Source organism: Dermacentor andersoni, chromosome 10, assembly GCF_023375885.2.
Source record: "Dermacentor andersoni chromosome 10, qqDerAnde1_hic_scaffold, whole genome shotgun sequence".
NCBI classification, from domain to species: Eukaryota; Metazoa; Arthropoda; class Arachnida; order Ixodida; family Ixodidae; genus Dermacentor; species Dermacentor andersoni.
Window position 1 is genome coordinate 140,412,715 of NC_092823.1, and position 17,081 is coordinate 140,429,795.

At 43.8% G+C, this 17,081-nt stretch overlaps 1 protein-coding gene across 5 annotated transcripts in view; it reads left to right on the plus strand.

The window, feature by feature from the left end:
- The first annotated feature begins 599 nt into the window (after positions 1 to 599).
- Positions 600 to 17,081, plus strand: part of Patr-1 (Protein associated with topo II related - 1) — a 246,701-nt gene continuing 230,219 nt past the window's right edge. For all 5 annotated transcript variants that reach the window (XM_055078308.2, XM_072285096.1, XM_055078309.2 and 2 more), the window contains exons 1-2: positions 600 to 1,056; positions 2,040 to 2,136. In XM_055078308.2, coding sequence (XP_054934283.2) covers positions 1,018 to 1,056; positions 2,040 to 2,136 — 136 coding nt within the window. In that variant the 5' untranslated portion in view covers positions 600 to 1,017. The remainder of the gene's footprint in view (positions 1,057 to 2,039; positions 2,137 to 17,081) is intronic.

A 17,081-nucleotide genomic window follows, 5' to 3' on the forward strand; every position in this document is an offset into this window, starting at 1 on the left:
TTAAGTAGTTACTCATGGCAGGTTTCTTTTCCATTGCCGCCACCCATGAGATTAATTCAGCCTCTCTGACTTTCCGCTTGACCTTCTTTGTTGCTGTGTTGTCCACCCCACAGGCCGCATACTTGCTGGTAAGCTTCCTAGTTCTTTTCCTCCACTGTGAATCAATGTTTTGCCTGTACAGATACCTGAACACTCTCCCAGCCCATTAACTTTCCTCCATATTCCTCAGCCGTTCTTCATACTCAATTTTACTGCGAGCTTCCCTCACTTCAAAACTAGTCCAGCCCATATCCCCTTGCACAGCTTCATTTGTAGTCTTCCCGTGCGCGCCCAATGCGAGGCGACCCACTGACCTTTGGTTCCCGTCGAGTCCTGATTGTACCCCTGATTTAAAGCAAACAACCGCATTTCCAAAAGTAAGTCCTGGAACCATTACCCCTTTCCACATACCTCGGAGGACCTCGTACCTATGTATTGCACTCACCCGTATGGCAGCGACCTCTGTCGGCCACCGTGGGCACCCATTGCAGGCGGCGCCACACTCCTCCATTGAAAAGAGCGGGTGCACGGCGCACTAACCCGTACATTCTAGGCACTATAGAGGAGGTTATGGTACCACGGAACACCTGATGGTACACTCTAGCCATTGCTCTAGCATAACCCTAGCCAATTGCTCTAGCACTCTAGTCTCAAGTAGGATTCTGTAATCCTTCTGACACCCGTAGGCCTGTAGTTTTGTTGTGCTGTGGTTGTGCTCTTGCAGCTTTGCAGGTTTCAACGAGTGTTGCCCGTATCGCGCTGCATTGCCCAGTATTTCGCCCAACAGTTGATCCCTCCACGTTTAGCACAGACGCGTCATGTTTAACGTGAAATGCTAGGCCATATTACTACGCTACTGAGCCGAAGTGATACGCCGCGTCGTTCTCTGATGTGTCACTGAATCTAAGCCTAATAGCTTCTTGATATGATACCACGTCGAGACAAAAGCCGGATTCATCGCTCGTCTTACGCGCAAACATGTCGAAAGGATTTTTGGCTTTCCGCAAGGAGTCTCAGGCAAGTCCAAACTTGATTCTCCTGCTCTACTTGCTGTATGTGTTGTGAAACTGCGTGCGGAGAAAGCTGCTTGGGTGTCAATCTTCGGGACCGTGCGCTCACTTAATTTAAACTGCCACTTGGTTTAGGCTTTGATACACACGTTCGTAATGGGGCAATGACACTGGGGCCGCTGTTTTCCACGTCGTGTTAAGAACGGTAGCGTTTTGTACACGTCGCTGTCAGAGCTTTACGGTTCTGAAAATGTGCTCGTGTAATGCAGGTTCTGAATCTGTGTTAGTACGTTACGCATAATATAATAAACATAATTTTCTTGGCGCGAAAGGAGAAATGTGCAAGAATGGTGCACTGGAAGCGCCAACTACTACCTGGTTTATTGATTGGAAGGACAGACACATCATAGGGCGCAATTTTTTGCGCACGCCCAACCTGAGACGCAAATGTCTGTCGTCACAGGTCAAGCTTCAAGCTCGCATGAAATAAGCCAATCTCTGCAGATTATAAGACATTTGAAGTGTAGCTAGCGCACTTGCACAGAATATTAACACACGAAGTATGGCTCCCGTGAGCAGGCCTTACAATATAGTTATGTAGCCAATGATGTAGCTCACGCGCATTGCAAGGCCTGCTAATGCTAGCCTTGCTTCTCGTGTGTTAAAATTCTGGTCAACAGAGGCAGCAAAACAGTATGCGAGTTCATAAAGGCATATTTTATCAGAAAGGACCTGCGTGCGTTAGCGACACTTCGATTGCATTACTGTAGTTGCGTTTGATTGCGGTAGTGATTGACTTGTTATATTATAAACCTACGCTGGCACATTTGCGCTTTGGTTAAGCGTGCACGAAAACTTGCGCCTTATGTCGTCGGTGCTGTTCCTGCATGTGTCTCCTATTGTGCCAAAATAAGTAACTGACACTACCAACTTGCCCAAGAAGATACTTTGAATGGAATATGTTCCAAGTGATGCCTAATATTTATCCAGGCGTTGCAACCACTGAGTCATGAGGAGGAGCTTCTCACGGCTGAAGTTGAGGATGACTACGATGCCCTCAACGATGAGACATTTGGAGGGGGTCTTGGTGAGTTGCAAGTTCTTAGTGATGTGCCATCATAAGTTAGGGGAATCACGAAGAAAAAAATGAGGCTGCTCACAACAACCAACTAATACGTTTCAGCGCAAAGCAGAGTAGTTAGTAAAAGCAAGAAAAGTGAATTGTTCAAAAATTCAAATTCTTTGTCATAGAGTACCAGTGATGTGTGGCTAACACATCTCGCAGCAAGTCTCTTGATATGAAATTCTGCTGTTATGTCATGTGAGCTAATTTTGATGAGTAAGCAAAATCGATGAGTCATGATAAGATAAGATAAACAGATAGTGACAGCAGCAAAATAATAAAATAAAGAAACAGCAAAATTCAAGTCATTTTAAAAGATGATCTGTTACAGCGATTTTGAGTGATGATGCATCGGCTAAGGTGGCGATAGAAGAGGGAAAGCGGTTCCACTCGGAACAGGTTTTTGGCACAGAAGAATGCAGGAACATGTCAGTGCGAGAAAGAGGAACAGCTACCTTATTGCTGTGATCGATACGGGAGGATAAATACACTGGTTGCGAAAGGAGTTGCTGATGCAATGGACCGTGATGGAACACTTGTGGAATAAACGAAGGTGCGAGATGTTGCGCCGAGTTGGAAGGTTTAGGAAGGTTAAGTGACAATTTCATCTGAGAGACACTAGCGGTACGTGAATAGTTGGACATAATACAATGGGCTGATCGATTCTGAAGGAATTCTATGGATTGAATGAGAGTGCGGTGAGCCGTGTCCCAAACTGCACAAGCGTATTCGAGTTTCGGACGAACGAAAGTTTGGTAAAGTATTAATTTTAGGCGCTGTGGAGCTTGGAGAAAATTGTCGGAAATAACCGAGAGTGCGATTTGCATTACCTATGATGTAGTCAATGTGAGTATGCCATGACAAGTCATCAGATATGTAGACACCAAGATACTTGTATGCAGACACGCGCTCCAGTCCGGTACCATTAATTATGTATTCTGAAGACGTTGAGGCATTAATGCTTTGCGAAAATGTCGTGTACTTGCATTTACTGATGTTAAGAGTCATTGACCATATATTGTACCATTCAGATACTTCATTCAGGTCATATTGAAGGACAAGTGTATCATTAGGGTTATTTATTTCGTGATAGATAACGCAATCATCTGCAAATAGCTTTATGCTAGAATTAATGTTATCTGGAAGATCATTTATATAGATCAGAAATAGTAGTGGACCTAAAACGGAACCTTGAGGGATGCCAGGTTCAACAGAACATGGAGAAGTGTGATTGTTAGCGATAACATATTGGGTTCGGTTAGATAAAAAGCATTAGATCCATTTGAGGATGTTGGGGTCAGTTTCCAAAGTGCTGATTTTTAGTAGTAGTAGTTGAGGTACTTTGTTGAAAGCCTTAGAAAGAAAAGAAAAACACCATGAAGAAAGGAGCCTCGGTCTAGAGCTGCTGCAATGTGATTAGTAAATAACAGAAGCTGTGTTTCACAGGAATAGTTTTTCCGGAATTCATGTTGGTAGGAGGTAAAAAAGTCATTTGATTCAAGATATGAGATTAGAGTAAATTACATGTTCTAAACATTTGCACGGGATACTAATTAAAGAAATCGGTCGATAATTGAGATGAGGATGCGTGTTCCCTGATTCAAAGAGTGGCACCACTTTCCCGACCTTCCAATCTGAGGGCAGCTTACTACATTCAATGGACTGTATAAAGAGATATGACAGGAAAACTGAAAAGTAAACTTTCGTGTTCTTCAGAAACTTCGCATTAGTTTCATCACTACATGAAGACGAAAGCTTTAGTTTCTCAATTAATTTAGCTATTCCTGCAAAATCGACTATGATTACATCCATGGGAAAGAAATCGCGATTACGCAGCTGCGGCGTGACAACGGCAGTTGACTTTGTAAACACACTCGCGAAGACGTCATTCAGGACAGTACAACATTGCTCATTGCGCAGCACGTGTCCAGCAGAGTCAACAAGAGAAATGGCATGACTTTGGGCAGAACAAAGTTCCTGAACTTGGAAGGGTTGGTGGAAAGAAGAGAAGGGAGTGTGCCTGTATGATAGCAATGCGATAGGAGCACAGACTGTCACGATATACACGCCAGTGAGCAAGACTGTTTGTCGACTTCGCAAACAGAAAAGGCGCTTTCTTTTGTACAGCAGCCTCTTTAATGTTGTTAAACCAAGGTGCCCATTGTTTACCTGAAATTTATTGTAACGGTATGTTTGTTAATGAGACTTGTAACTTTATTTTTAAAGGAAATCCAGTTCTCTTCCACTGTACAATTGAAAAATGTTGGAATGCAGCCATCCACGAATAATTCAAGCTCCTTTTAATTTTTGTTTTCGAAGGCTGGCGCGTTGCAAGTTGTCATAACGAAATGAATAAGGCTGTGGTCGCTTATACCAGGCATGTATGAAATTGAGTGTACAAGTCCAGATGCTGTTGTTAAGATGAGATCAAGAATGTTAGCTGATGTAGGACCAGTTCTAGTAGGCTGGGAAACGATCTGAGCAAAGTTAGTCTAAGTACAAGGCAGCAAAAGATGAAACACCAGGTAATGTTTCAGATACAACCGGGACAGGTCTAGACCAGTTAATTTTAGGCATATTGAAGTCACCCAAGAGAAATAATGGAGAGCGCGGGAACTGTAGAACCAGATAATTAAGCACGTCATGTAATCTTTCACAGAAATCTGAAGCAGCATTTGGCGAGTGGTAGCATACGCAAAAAAGAAAATTTTTATGGTTTAAATAAATGTAAACACAAATAAACTCAAGGCTGAGCTAGTTACAATCATATGCGATACAAGGATATCGGCCACAGCAATAAGCATCCCACCACTATGTTTGTCGCTGCAATCACAGCGATAAATCGCATACTTTTTTTCACATTCAGATAGCTCAGAGCTGTCACTTCTTGACGATAACTAGGTTTCAGTAAGTAGAACTACATCAGCGGAGCACGAGTCCAAGATTGATGACAGTGCCTCACGTTTATTGACAATGCTTCTAATATTGTAAATAAAAGAGATACATCACGGTGAGTAACAGGGCTTTCAATTAGTATAACAACTGATTGTAAGAAGCCAACATCGATGCAGGTGATCCATCTGTCAAAACGGAAGCACTATTACCAGATTCAAGGTCACAAACACGGTCGGAGCTGAACAGTAAACGTAGCACTTTTTCCCGATGTCGAGCTTAATATACCGGATTGAAAATTGCTTTCCAGAAGATTTGCCGTAATCAAACAACTTTTTGCTCATAGCTCTTGTTGTTTTGCAAAAGTCTTCGGTCACATCCACTCCAGATTTCTTCAGATTACGCTTCGCTGCTAGGATACTATCCTGAAGTTTCAGTTAAATAAATTTAACAATAATAGGTTGGCATTTCCCAGAGACGCATTTACCGAGTCGTTGTGCACAAGACAGGCGGTCGTCACTGCAATTTAGGTTTAGGTTCATAGTGGCATCTTTGTTAAATGAATTTTATTTATCAATATTGTCAGCCTTTTTCAGACTTTTAAACCTATAGGTCACAAGGTGAGTGCTGGAACATTCTGAAGCAGCAAATATGAAATAACACATACAAGATACAACTACAATTCTAATACATAATGCAACATTCCTAAAGGGGGACTAAAGGGAATAATGGTTTGACCTGTTTTAGTTAATTACATTACTAAAAAAGTCACTCTTACCACAAAAGGATGCTTCGTAAGCCGGAAAAGATGTAAAAGAGGATTGAAATTCCCGCACTACCTTGCTGTAACGTCATGGATTCTGTTTGTGCCTAGTTAAATTTGATTGGTAAATATACACTGCATTGTATACTAAAATAGCCGAAGACTGAACTTGGGAAGCTTTAAAAACATTTACAGAACGATAAAGGCCGAAATGCAAAAAAAAACTGAAATTGTCATCGCACTCATGTACTGGCCCTAGGGTCTCGTTGCGAAAATAAAAAATGAAACTCTTTTCTCTTCTAATAATCAGCCTATTATTGTGAAATCAACAAAAGTAGAGTTCATCAAGAAAACTTCACCAATATAAACTGATTCAGTTTTCCTCTTTATTGTCCCATTAATAATACATAATAGACACAGCATCACATCTGCCTGTCTGTTTGTGCAGCGGCCATGTTGATAAAGCACTGTGACAGCTGTAACATAGTCGTGACTGCGATGGCAGTGGTGTTGTAACACGGGAGTCTGAGTCTTTCACTCAGAATGCTGCCAACTTCGAGTAGTGCCGATTGCTACTAGCAGCTGACTGGATAGACGTGTTCATGGTACAAGGAAAAATTGTGGCACGGATATTCATCGGAATATGTTGGTACCATACGCTACTGCTGGTCTCATCGTCTTCCCGGAGATAACTCACGCTGGCGTTGTTAGCTATCTTTGTTCTCAGCGAACTTTGTTACCCTTGAATAAATGAAAGCCTACAAGTCACTAGAATCTCCCAGCTATATTACGTACGGATGAGTGAAAAGCCTGTTGGTGAAATGGTTTGAAGAATATAGGGTGCTTTTACTTTGAGAGGTACGCTGAAGCTTTTCTTGAATTCTAAACTTTATAAGCATATTCTGTGCACTGTCTTGTCAGCAACTGTATCATCGATCAATGGAGCAGAATCTGCGTGGGTACATGGCTCTCTCTCTTTCTCTACGAGTGCCTCTGCTACAGCCATCTATTTCTTTGCATCCTACTTTCCCAGCAGCTGTAATGTACAGAACTTTCTAGCTTGGGGCAGTAGCTCTGTTGAAGAGTCCAATGCGTGTATTCTCGAAAAGCTTTGTCAGTTATTTTGAAAATGTGTATGACATGTACACCCTTGTCCAATATGGAAGAAAACACCTCATCTGTGTTCGAACCGTTATTTCTGCAAACTTGCAAATCAGAACCTTGCTCATTATTTGTTATGTTGTACTCCTGTTGAAGAATGTTGCTAATTATTATTTTCAGGGTGTTTACCAACTGGGAAAACCGGAAACTCTCGGATTTTCAATAGTCTGGAAATACTCAGGGAAAACTCGGGGAATTTTTGCTTCTATCAGGGAAGATTGGAAGAATTTTATTGAAAGGGAACGAAAGTCGCGCTAGTGCTGGCTCAAGTAACAGAGAAGAATCATGATGAATTGTCTTTGACACCTTGTCGTCGGCTGGAAGAGTTGCCAGTGTACAGACAAGACCAATTTTCCGGACGCTTGATTTTTGGGGATGTGCCTGATCAATTGGACGGCTTCATTGCACCACCGCATACCCTATAGAGTCAATGTATAAAAACTAAAATTTTGGACACAAGAACCCTTCGCCGTCTGATTTTCCAAATGTTTTGCCGTGACCGTAGGTCCGAAACGACATTAATCAAAGCCACCACCGCGGCAATGCTAGGGCAAAATACTTAGATGTTCGCTATTAATTTTCTTGCCATTTGGTGCCGTGTACCACCGCTTTCTTGGAGGAGCTTGAGCTCAAAAAGCAAAGTGTTGTGTGATGCAGAGATGCAGGTGTCCCTCATCCAAACCAAAATAAACTCTTTAAAGCAGTGAAACGTGACACTGCGGCGTTGTGCGCGTGCTGAGAGTAAGTCAGGACAGTTGAGGTTGACTTTCCAGCTGCTCATAAGGAATCTCACTTGTGACAAAGTTCAGACCTCATACCAATGAGCTTGCTATCAGTTGATACTAATAGCTCATATTCGAAAATATTTGCTTCTATAAGCATCTCTTTTTATTCGTATTTGAAAATGTTCAACTCGATTTGCAATAGGCTTTACCATTCTTTTTTGAAGATATCTTATTCGCGGTGCCCTCCCTTCTGTTTTCTTCTTGAATAAAATAAACACTATTCCTTACTATTCAAACTAAATTAAAGCGACATTAAAGGTTAATATTAGGTCAACATGGACTGTTGAAATACCATCCCAGAAACCTCGAAACGCTTGTTTCGTGCAAAGAAGAGACTTATTTTAAGAGAAAATGCATACCTCTAGCGCAGTTCAAATCGCCCGCCCTCCCATTCAGGAGTGGTGACGTCATGGTCTCACGGTGACATTGTGTCGTCGGTGAGTAAAATGGCGCCCACAGACGGCGCTACGGCTTTTCTGCAGAGCCAAGACAGAGCCGACAGCAGCGTGACAGTGGAACTATGGTGGCTAGCGGAAGGGAAAGCGCGCGACGATAAGCTGGTTCTTTATTTTATGATGCCAACTTTGACGCTCGTTGCAATGGACTACCCTGACAACGACACATTGCCTCGTGATGCTGGGCTTGACTTCAGCGATTTAACACTGATGAATGTGACCTGTTGCTGAGGGCTCGCGCTGCCGGCGTTGTTGCGTACTGCTACGACGGCAACTGTATGTCGTGGCTGTACATATTCGTACATTTGTAGCTTTTCCTTCGTGAAAACCAAATGCCACACTCGCTGCCTTGTCTTCGGCCTGCAGTTGTTCTTGCGCTTTGGAGAATGCAGGCAAGACTGACGGAACAGCGCTACGGAAAGCATTGCTTTGAAAGGCACTCCACACGACTTCAGTAAGTTGGCGTTGAACTCATAATCCTATGGACGAAAGTGCAGCGAGCACACTACGCGATTTTTCGGCTGTTTGCCAACGCGCTGTGGCAGAGGTACGGCACTTAACCAGTTCGAACAGAGAGGTTCACTCATTGGCACACAGTTATAAGTAACGTTGGATTCGGCACTACAATGCCCATGGCCAAGTTCCACGGACCGTTCGCGCATCCCACGGCATCATGTGGACGTGGCATTCTCGCTGCTTGTTCAAAATGCAAGTTTCGCGAGCCAGCAGAACCAGCGCAGCACAACGTGATAACGAAACAACTGAAACTTCAAAGAGCGTGCGGTGCAGAGTCGAGTGAAAACGAAAGCTTTCGACCACCCATACTACTGAAAGGCAACGTCAAAATGTTATTTTTTCTTAGAATCAAACAGAAGTAGACAGGTAGCATTTTCTTCCGTCTTGTAACCTAATGAAATTATCTTTTTAATACGGTAGTTGAGTACTAGTGACATAAATTATGAGGAGTGCTTTCGTCATTGGGCTAGTACTGGAATGTCGCTGGGGGGTCTCAAATCGTGTCATGCATTTACCTCAATTTCTTGGTTACTAAAGCTTTGTTCGCGATTATATTGACGCCTTAGACATTCTAGAGCAATGTTCAATCACTACCTTGACTTCATAGTAATCTTTACTGTCCCTTTAAGACGTGTTAAAACACCTGGCCACGCTCTGACTGTCCTACCAAAGCAGTATTCCTCATACCAATGCACAAGCACTACAACCACTAATAGCTAATAGTCTTGCGACTTTCGTTCATTCTTTCTACCAGTCATTGGCCCTTTGTTATAGCCGTCTCTATTGTATTTATTTCTCGCATTTAGAGTGCAGTTCTGTGGCCCCCGTTCCTGTTGGGAACATCGCTGTTGTCCCACGTAACAGAGCGAATGAACGCAGGGAAAAATGAAAGCAAACACGGAGCACAGTGGGAGATGAGACGCTGATATTGAAGAGAGTGTGAGGAAGAAAGCGGAAGAGGAGAGTGTGGTTAAAGTGGGAGAAAAGAGTAGTGCCGTGCAAGACAGGCTTTGCGGCAACGATGGTGGCAAAGTAGTGTGCGTTGTATGTATGGAAACAAAGCGCTGCATGAGCGACGGTCTGTCTGCGGCAGCTGCTGTGAATTGTGCCCATGCGTCGCCCTTGTGCCGTCTCTCGCCATCTTCCAATTAGCGAGGCAGTCACGCCGCACATCACTCCGTTTGCAATGTGCTGCACAAGACAGATTATTTGTGCCAGCCAATATATCGCAAAATGAAAGCCCGTATACATCTGCACTCAAATTTCGCATTAGGGAGTATCGTAATCGTTGGCGAACTTTTCCTGCATTTTTTTTTTTTTTTTTGCTGTGATCTTTGTGTATAAAATATCGAAGGACCATACCTGCTAATTATTTAGTGACGCATGGTCAGATTTTTGCCACAGATTGAACATTACGTCAATTTCATTAACATTCACGTTAAAAAAGAATGGGAAATTTCATACATATGATGCAATGTTGCCATTGCTTTATTGGAAAATTATTCATTGTGATTTGATGCTTCTAGTTCCTTAATCCTGAACCACAGCCTCATGTTTTTATTAGCTTCCTACCAAAATCGACACAAGTATGACCGAGTATTCTGAATATTGCCTAATTGCGGCCATATTATAAGGAAAAGTATTAAGCACACGCGAATGAAAATTTGTAAATGGAACTTGTGCGAACTGTACTGTCTCTGAAATTCAGCTTTCAGCAAATAGTTGCTGAGCTGGTTACAACACAAGTTGCTATACTTTTTGGCAATGTGCAAAATTTTGTGAAAGTAAAAATCCAACATTCTTGAGCTGTGTCGAGGAAGTAGATGAATATGTTCTAAATTTAACAGTACAAGTTGCAATGCTGTAACTGCAGTAGGTTTTGCAAATTATGGTCACAACTACTCAGACCCAGTTAGAAAAAGTGTATATCTTAGGCTTATTCTTAGGCATTTACTGTTAAAGCTGACATATCCACTCATATATCATACAATATATATTTAAGATCAACAAGAATTGAGCTTGTCATTGGTATATATGACAACTTCATGCAACAAGCAGAGACCCACTGTGGCTACTGTAAAGGTACTGAAAACAGGGTGTTTGTGTCACCGGAGCGGAGCACCTTAATCTGTGCACATCTCTGCAACATTGTTGCTGGCCAACAACATTGCTGGTTGGGCTTGGTTCAGTGTATTTTTGTATCGAATGGGATAATTGCATACAAGATCCAACATTAGCCTGAGTGTTGTCTATTTTGGGTCCTCCCTTTTCAGGTAAAATCCGATAATGCTAGATTTTTGCACCCTGAAACAACAGGGAAAATAAGATTAAACTTGATTTGTCCCTGAATTTCGCCCTATGTAAAGGATAATAACAAAACTAATAAGCACTGCCCATCTTTTGTGAGCAGGTGATCAAGATTTGTCATATTATTATTATATGGATATAGTGCATGCCTCGTTCTTGCTTAACACTCAAGCTAAAACCGGCATATATAAAGATATATTCATCATCTGCTGGCCTTGAGTGAACAAAAGTTTGCTGATTTTTTAAGTCTCCTTTATTCCAATTTGACAATGGCTTATTGCATAGCATTTCCGACGTGTTGCATACGTGTAAACAATGGTAGTGTTCTAGGAAGCGAATTAATGGAACACTGACATTGTTCTGCATTGCGAATGGTAGCTGTGACGTTGAGAGGATGTTTGCCCAACTACGTCATATCCAAGGAAGAGTGGCTGACTCACCTAGTTGGCATTTCATGAATGCTGTTCCAATTGCAAAAGCCTGTATTCAGAACAAGCAAGACAGGACGACTACAGACAAGGACAAAAGGCCTGACATAACCCTAAGAGTGCACATACTAATGCACATATTGATAAAGTGCGTCAGCAAAGGCTAGTAAAATAAAGAAAAGCAACACACCTGCTACAAAGCATGCCCTTGTGAACTACTTTGTACTTTATTCCTTTGTTAAAAATGTGCAGCGAACGGTGTAAAGAAGGGATCGCCTAACCAGTCTCTATTTGTTCTTTTCATCACTTTGGTTTCTTTTAAACATACTAATAATGGCTGACAACTAGTATTTGTACAGGTGAGTTCGTCACATAATTTGCGAGCAGCTCTCTTTGCCATTACATGCTCCTGTGAACGTCTTAGCTTGTTTAAAAAGAAGGTTTGTATCTAAAAGGGGACCATTGTTTGAATTAATCATTGGTAAAACTTAGCAGAAAATTCTGAATTTTGGGCTACCAGACAACAAAATGCCCCGTTTCTCCATAGTTGTTGTGCCAGACAGCAAAACTCGTTTCTCCCCGGTTTTCCGATTTAAAAATCTCACCAGATTTTTACCCCTTGAATTAGAAAATATATGAAACCCGAAAATGAAGGAATTCAGCTTGTAAAGTTGTATTCAAGAGTTGAAGGGCACTCATTTACTGTGAAGAAATGCCTAATGAGTATATGTTGCTAGCACAGTTGACTTCTCTTAATTCTACCCTGACAGGACTGACACTATTGATCAAATTGTCCTGCAGGTTGAATTAAACATTATGCAGAAAATAAACGCCATAATATACCGCAGATTCATTTGGCGGTATTTACCGAATCCGGTAAGCTCCTGATTCAAATGCGCTCCCATTTCCTATTTGTCCAAAGTAGAAGACTAATGTAAAAATTACAATAAAGCTCCTAAAGAAAGCACAAAGGTAATGTGCACCTTATTTTTTAGTAAAAGAAGAATGGCCAAGGGTTTAGTATGTGTCATATTAAGTCATAACTCCAAACTGTTAAAAAAATACTAAACAAATTCTTGCAGTGTATTTCTCAATGCTGTTCTCACTGTTGCCCAAAGCAGGAAGTTTATCAGACGACTAAAAAGTGGGAGAGGTTATTCCGGTCCACAAATCAGGTAACAAACATTTCCTCCCTGAATGACCGCCCCATATCGCTAACGAGCGTCCCATGCATAATTGTATACTCTCAAACAGTTTCTTTCATTATTCCCAGCATGGCTTTCACAAATCTTTATACTGTCAAACTCGGCTGGCAATATTTATTCATGATTTACATTCTAATCTTGACCATAACCTTCAGACTGATGCAACCTTTCTGCTAGAGCATTGCACAAAGTACCACACAAACACGTTACTAAAACTTGCCTGTTGAACCTGCCCCCTCGCATTCTCGAATGGATTTCAGAATTTCTTACTAACCGTGCTCAGTTTGTCTCTATTAGATATTGTCACGTACGAGTTTGTGCCGCTGTGGACGAATGGACGTTAGGAGGTGAAGAGGAGGTTGAAGTGTCTCGACGATCGCTAGATGGTGTTATCCTGGCTACTGAGCTGCAACCTTGTAACTGTATATATTGTAAATACATATATTTTCTCCTCGTAACTGAAGTAACTTAACAAGCGGTTGGCAAAGAACGAACACCTTATCAAAGGTTAGTGTAGCTTTTATAGCTTTCATCTTGCGACGTCACCACAGCCACTGCCGATTAACAAGAGGTGTGGCCGGCGAATCTAACAATATAAACACGTGTCAGCGGCGCATGCTGATTTACAATAATTCTTCCCCCTTAAGGAGTGAAGCGGTCGGTGGGCTCGGGCTTTCGTTTCGACCTATGCAGTGTCACTTCAGCGCAGTCAGTCACTTACGTCTCGCTGGTAGCATCCTCGGCTTCGACCCACCCATCTGACGGCGTTCGAATGTCGGTGCCTACTTGAGCCTGACTGTCACTGCTGTCGTGCCCTTGAGACTGCTAGTCTACCGCAGCATTCTGGCTGCCTTTAGCCATTCGTACTCATATGGGGGCCTCGGGTTTCACCGCTTCTCCTCCCATGCTGGTTCTCCTGGTCTTTAGCTGGTCGAGGTGGCGGCGATGTTGCTCCCCATCTGCACTCTTTACCTTTGCCATTCGCGAGCCTTCGGTGGACTCTACCAAGCGTGGTTTCCATTTGTCACCCACTCCGTAGTTCTCGAACCAGACGTCCATGCATAGTGGTTGGCCACTGTTGCATGCACCTGCAGAAGGGAAAGGTCGTGACACGACGTGAAATAAAGAACATGGCTGATATCCGAGAAACATAAAAGTTGGGGTTTTCCTATTTGGCAAGGGAGTGCGCCGATAATACGAAAGAATGTGGTCCAGTGGAGCTTGCAAACTGCCTCATGTATTTTTGTTTAACCCTTGTTTCACAGTCCGTACTGCTCTTTCTGTAAGACCATTAGACTGCGGTTTGTAGGGAGCTGTCCGCGAATGAGCGATGCCATTGCGCTTCATAAATGCCCTGAACTCTTCGCTATTAAATTGTGGCCTGTTGTCTGTCACAAGGGTCCTCGGCAAACTGAACCGGCTGAACATGGTCTGCAGTGCTCCAATTGTTTTCGCCGAACTGGCGATCTTCATGGCGGTAACCTCGATCCATTTTGTATGGGAATCAACCACAATCAACAATATGTTACCGTCCACAGGGCCCACAATATCGACATGGACCCTAGACCACGGCTCCTTTGTGTCCGGCAAAGGCATAGGTTGTCGGGCAGGAGGCATGCTGCCCCATTCTATGCATGTTGGACATGCGTTGACCAGCTTCTCAATGTCCCGATCGAGCCCTGGGTACCAGAAAACAGAACATTACAGGTTCTTCATAGCCATTATCTCTTGATGTGCATCATGCAGCATACGCAGCATTGACTGCCGTGCACTCGTTGGAATAACTGCTCGATGGACCCAGTACGCAATTCCATGGCTGTACGTCAGTTCATCTTTCCTGTGCATGTATGCGCGTCACAGCTCGTGAGCAGGTTTCAAGTACCGTGCGCACCCATTCTGAATGTAATCGCGGACTTGCGCAAGGTCCCTGTCATCAACAGTCAGCCAAGTCACTCGCCGACAGAGGACAGGTGTCTATGTGATCGGTCAGAAGAACATACTCACGAGCGTCATCTTCTGCACCCTTAGTGTTATGCTCCTTCCGCACCAGTAAATGGCTGAGGGTGTCTGCAGGAATCAACGTCTTTCCTGGCTTGAATTGAATTTTGTAGTTGTAGGTGCTTAGCAAGAGGGACCAATGCTGAATCCGGGCAGCAGCCATGGCTGGAATGGGCTTGTTGGGGCTGAAAAGGCTCGGAAGAGGTTTAGAGGTTTGTGATCTGTGACCAGCGTGAAATGATTCCTGAGCAGATATTCCCGGAACTTTGTAACCCCGAAGACAACAGCCTATGCCTCTCTTTCAATTTGTGCGTAATTAGGCTCAGCAGCTGAAAGCGTTCGCGACTGGAAACCAATTGGTCGATCTTGCCCATTTACTCTGTGGTATAGCACTGCGATGGTGCTACAGGACGACGCATCGGTTTCCAAGATAAGCGGTTTACTTGGATCGTAGTGCACCAAGAACTTAGCTTCCTCTAGCAGCTGCTTTGTTGCTCAGAACGCGTTGTCTCGCTCTCCACTGCCACCGTGTGTTCTTTCTTAGCAGCTCATGCAGCGGCTCTAGAACAGTAGCCAAGTTTTCCAAAAATTGGTGGTAGTAGGTCATGAAGCCCAAAAATGCCTGAAGTTCTGTAACACCCGTTTGCTTCTGCATTTTCGTTATTGCAGCAATGTTGTCCGTCTTAGGTAACAATCCATTCATATTTATACGATGTCCCAGAAATTCAACTGCTGCTTGGCAGAACTTGCATTTCTGTGGATTCAGCTTGACACCGTGTTGCCGGAAACGTCTGAAAACTTCACGCAGCGTCTCACAGTTGCCGCATTTCTCTGCGACTACCACGTCGTCCAAATATACTTGAATGCCCGAAATGCCTTCTAGGATGCCATCCATACATCTCTGAAAAATCGCAGGAGCAGAGGCTACACCAAAAGGAAGCTGATTAAAGCAAAACGGGCCTTTCGGAGTGTTTACGACCAAAATCTTATTAGTTTCCTCGTCAAGCGGCAACTGACTGTAAGAATCTTTCAAGCCGATGGTGCTGAATACTTCACCACATTTAGGTTAGCAAAGATATCCCGTATTTTTGGCAATGGGTACTGCTCCATGACACATGCAGCATATACGGTCACCTTAAAATCGCCGCACAACCGAATGGAACCATTCTTTTTGATAATGGGAACCAGAGGCGTGGCCCAGTCTGCACTGTCGACAGGCGAGAGAATGCCATGCCTAACAAGTCTGTCTATTTCATTTGATACTTGCTCCCACATTGCATACGGCACAGAAAGTGCTTTGCAGAACCGCAGCATTACATTTTCCCACAACCGCAAATGGACATTCAGGCCATCAGTTAGCCCTAGACCTAGCGTAAACAAATTGCCGAACTCCTCTAAGAGTGCGCTAACCAAAGTACTGTCAGGGACATTTTGCTCACTGGAGGTTTCCTCGCCGAGAATGCTGAGGACGGGCCTTCCACCACGCTCAAATGTGCTGAGGGCATTGCGCCCGCAGAAGTTCGGGCCATCACATTGCAGTACGGTTAGAGTTGCATCTAGGATTTTTCCTGTGTACGAGACCAGAAGCTTCAGCTGACCCTTCACGGGGAGCTTGCCAAGAAAGCAGGACAACTGCAAGGACGTCTCGCAGAGCACAGGCCAGACATGCCGATGCTTGCAGTATGTTTTCCATGTAGTGATGGAGACATGCGATCCGGTGTTCACTTGCATTGTCAGCGGAATTCCGCTCCAGCAGACGGTGAGAACCACGGGTTTGACCCAGTTTACCGACGCAGTGTACAAACTCAGTAGACAAAGTTCGTTGCCGTCGCTCTGTGAAGAATGCTCCTCAGAATGGGCCACCCCTTGTTTCCATACACACATTTTAGCTAGGTGCCCTTTACGTCCGCAGTGAAAACGGTCCGCCCAGCGCAACTTGCACTTTGCTGCCTTGTGCTTAGTGCTACCACAACACAAGCAAACGACGTCTTCGCTTGGTCGAGAAGTGCCCGGATGGGTCTTGTGGTAATACGGTTGACCTTGCACCTTGCTCCTCACGGCATGGATGTTGCCATAATCCTGTGTCTTCTCCATGTGATCAATGTTGAGGGCTGCCATCTCGGCTGTTAAAGCTATATCTTTGGCTTCTTTCAGCCTCAGCGAAGGTCTTGCCAAAAGCTTCTGATGAACTCCGGCATCACGTAGACCACAAACAAGTCTGTCTTGTAGCATCCTGTCCCGTGCCGCACCAAAGTTGCAACTGTAGGCCTTCTTCCGAATTACCACAATAAAGTCCTTTGTTGTCTCATCGAGACGCTGGCATCTGGTGAAGAACTTGTAGGACTCCGCTATTTTGTTGCCTTGTGGCGCAGTGCACTGTCAGCAGTTCAAGCAGCTTC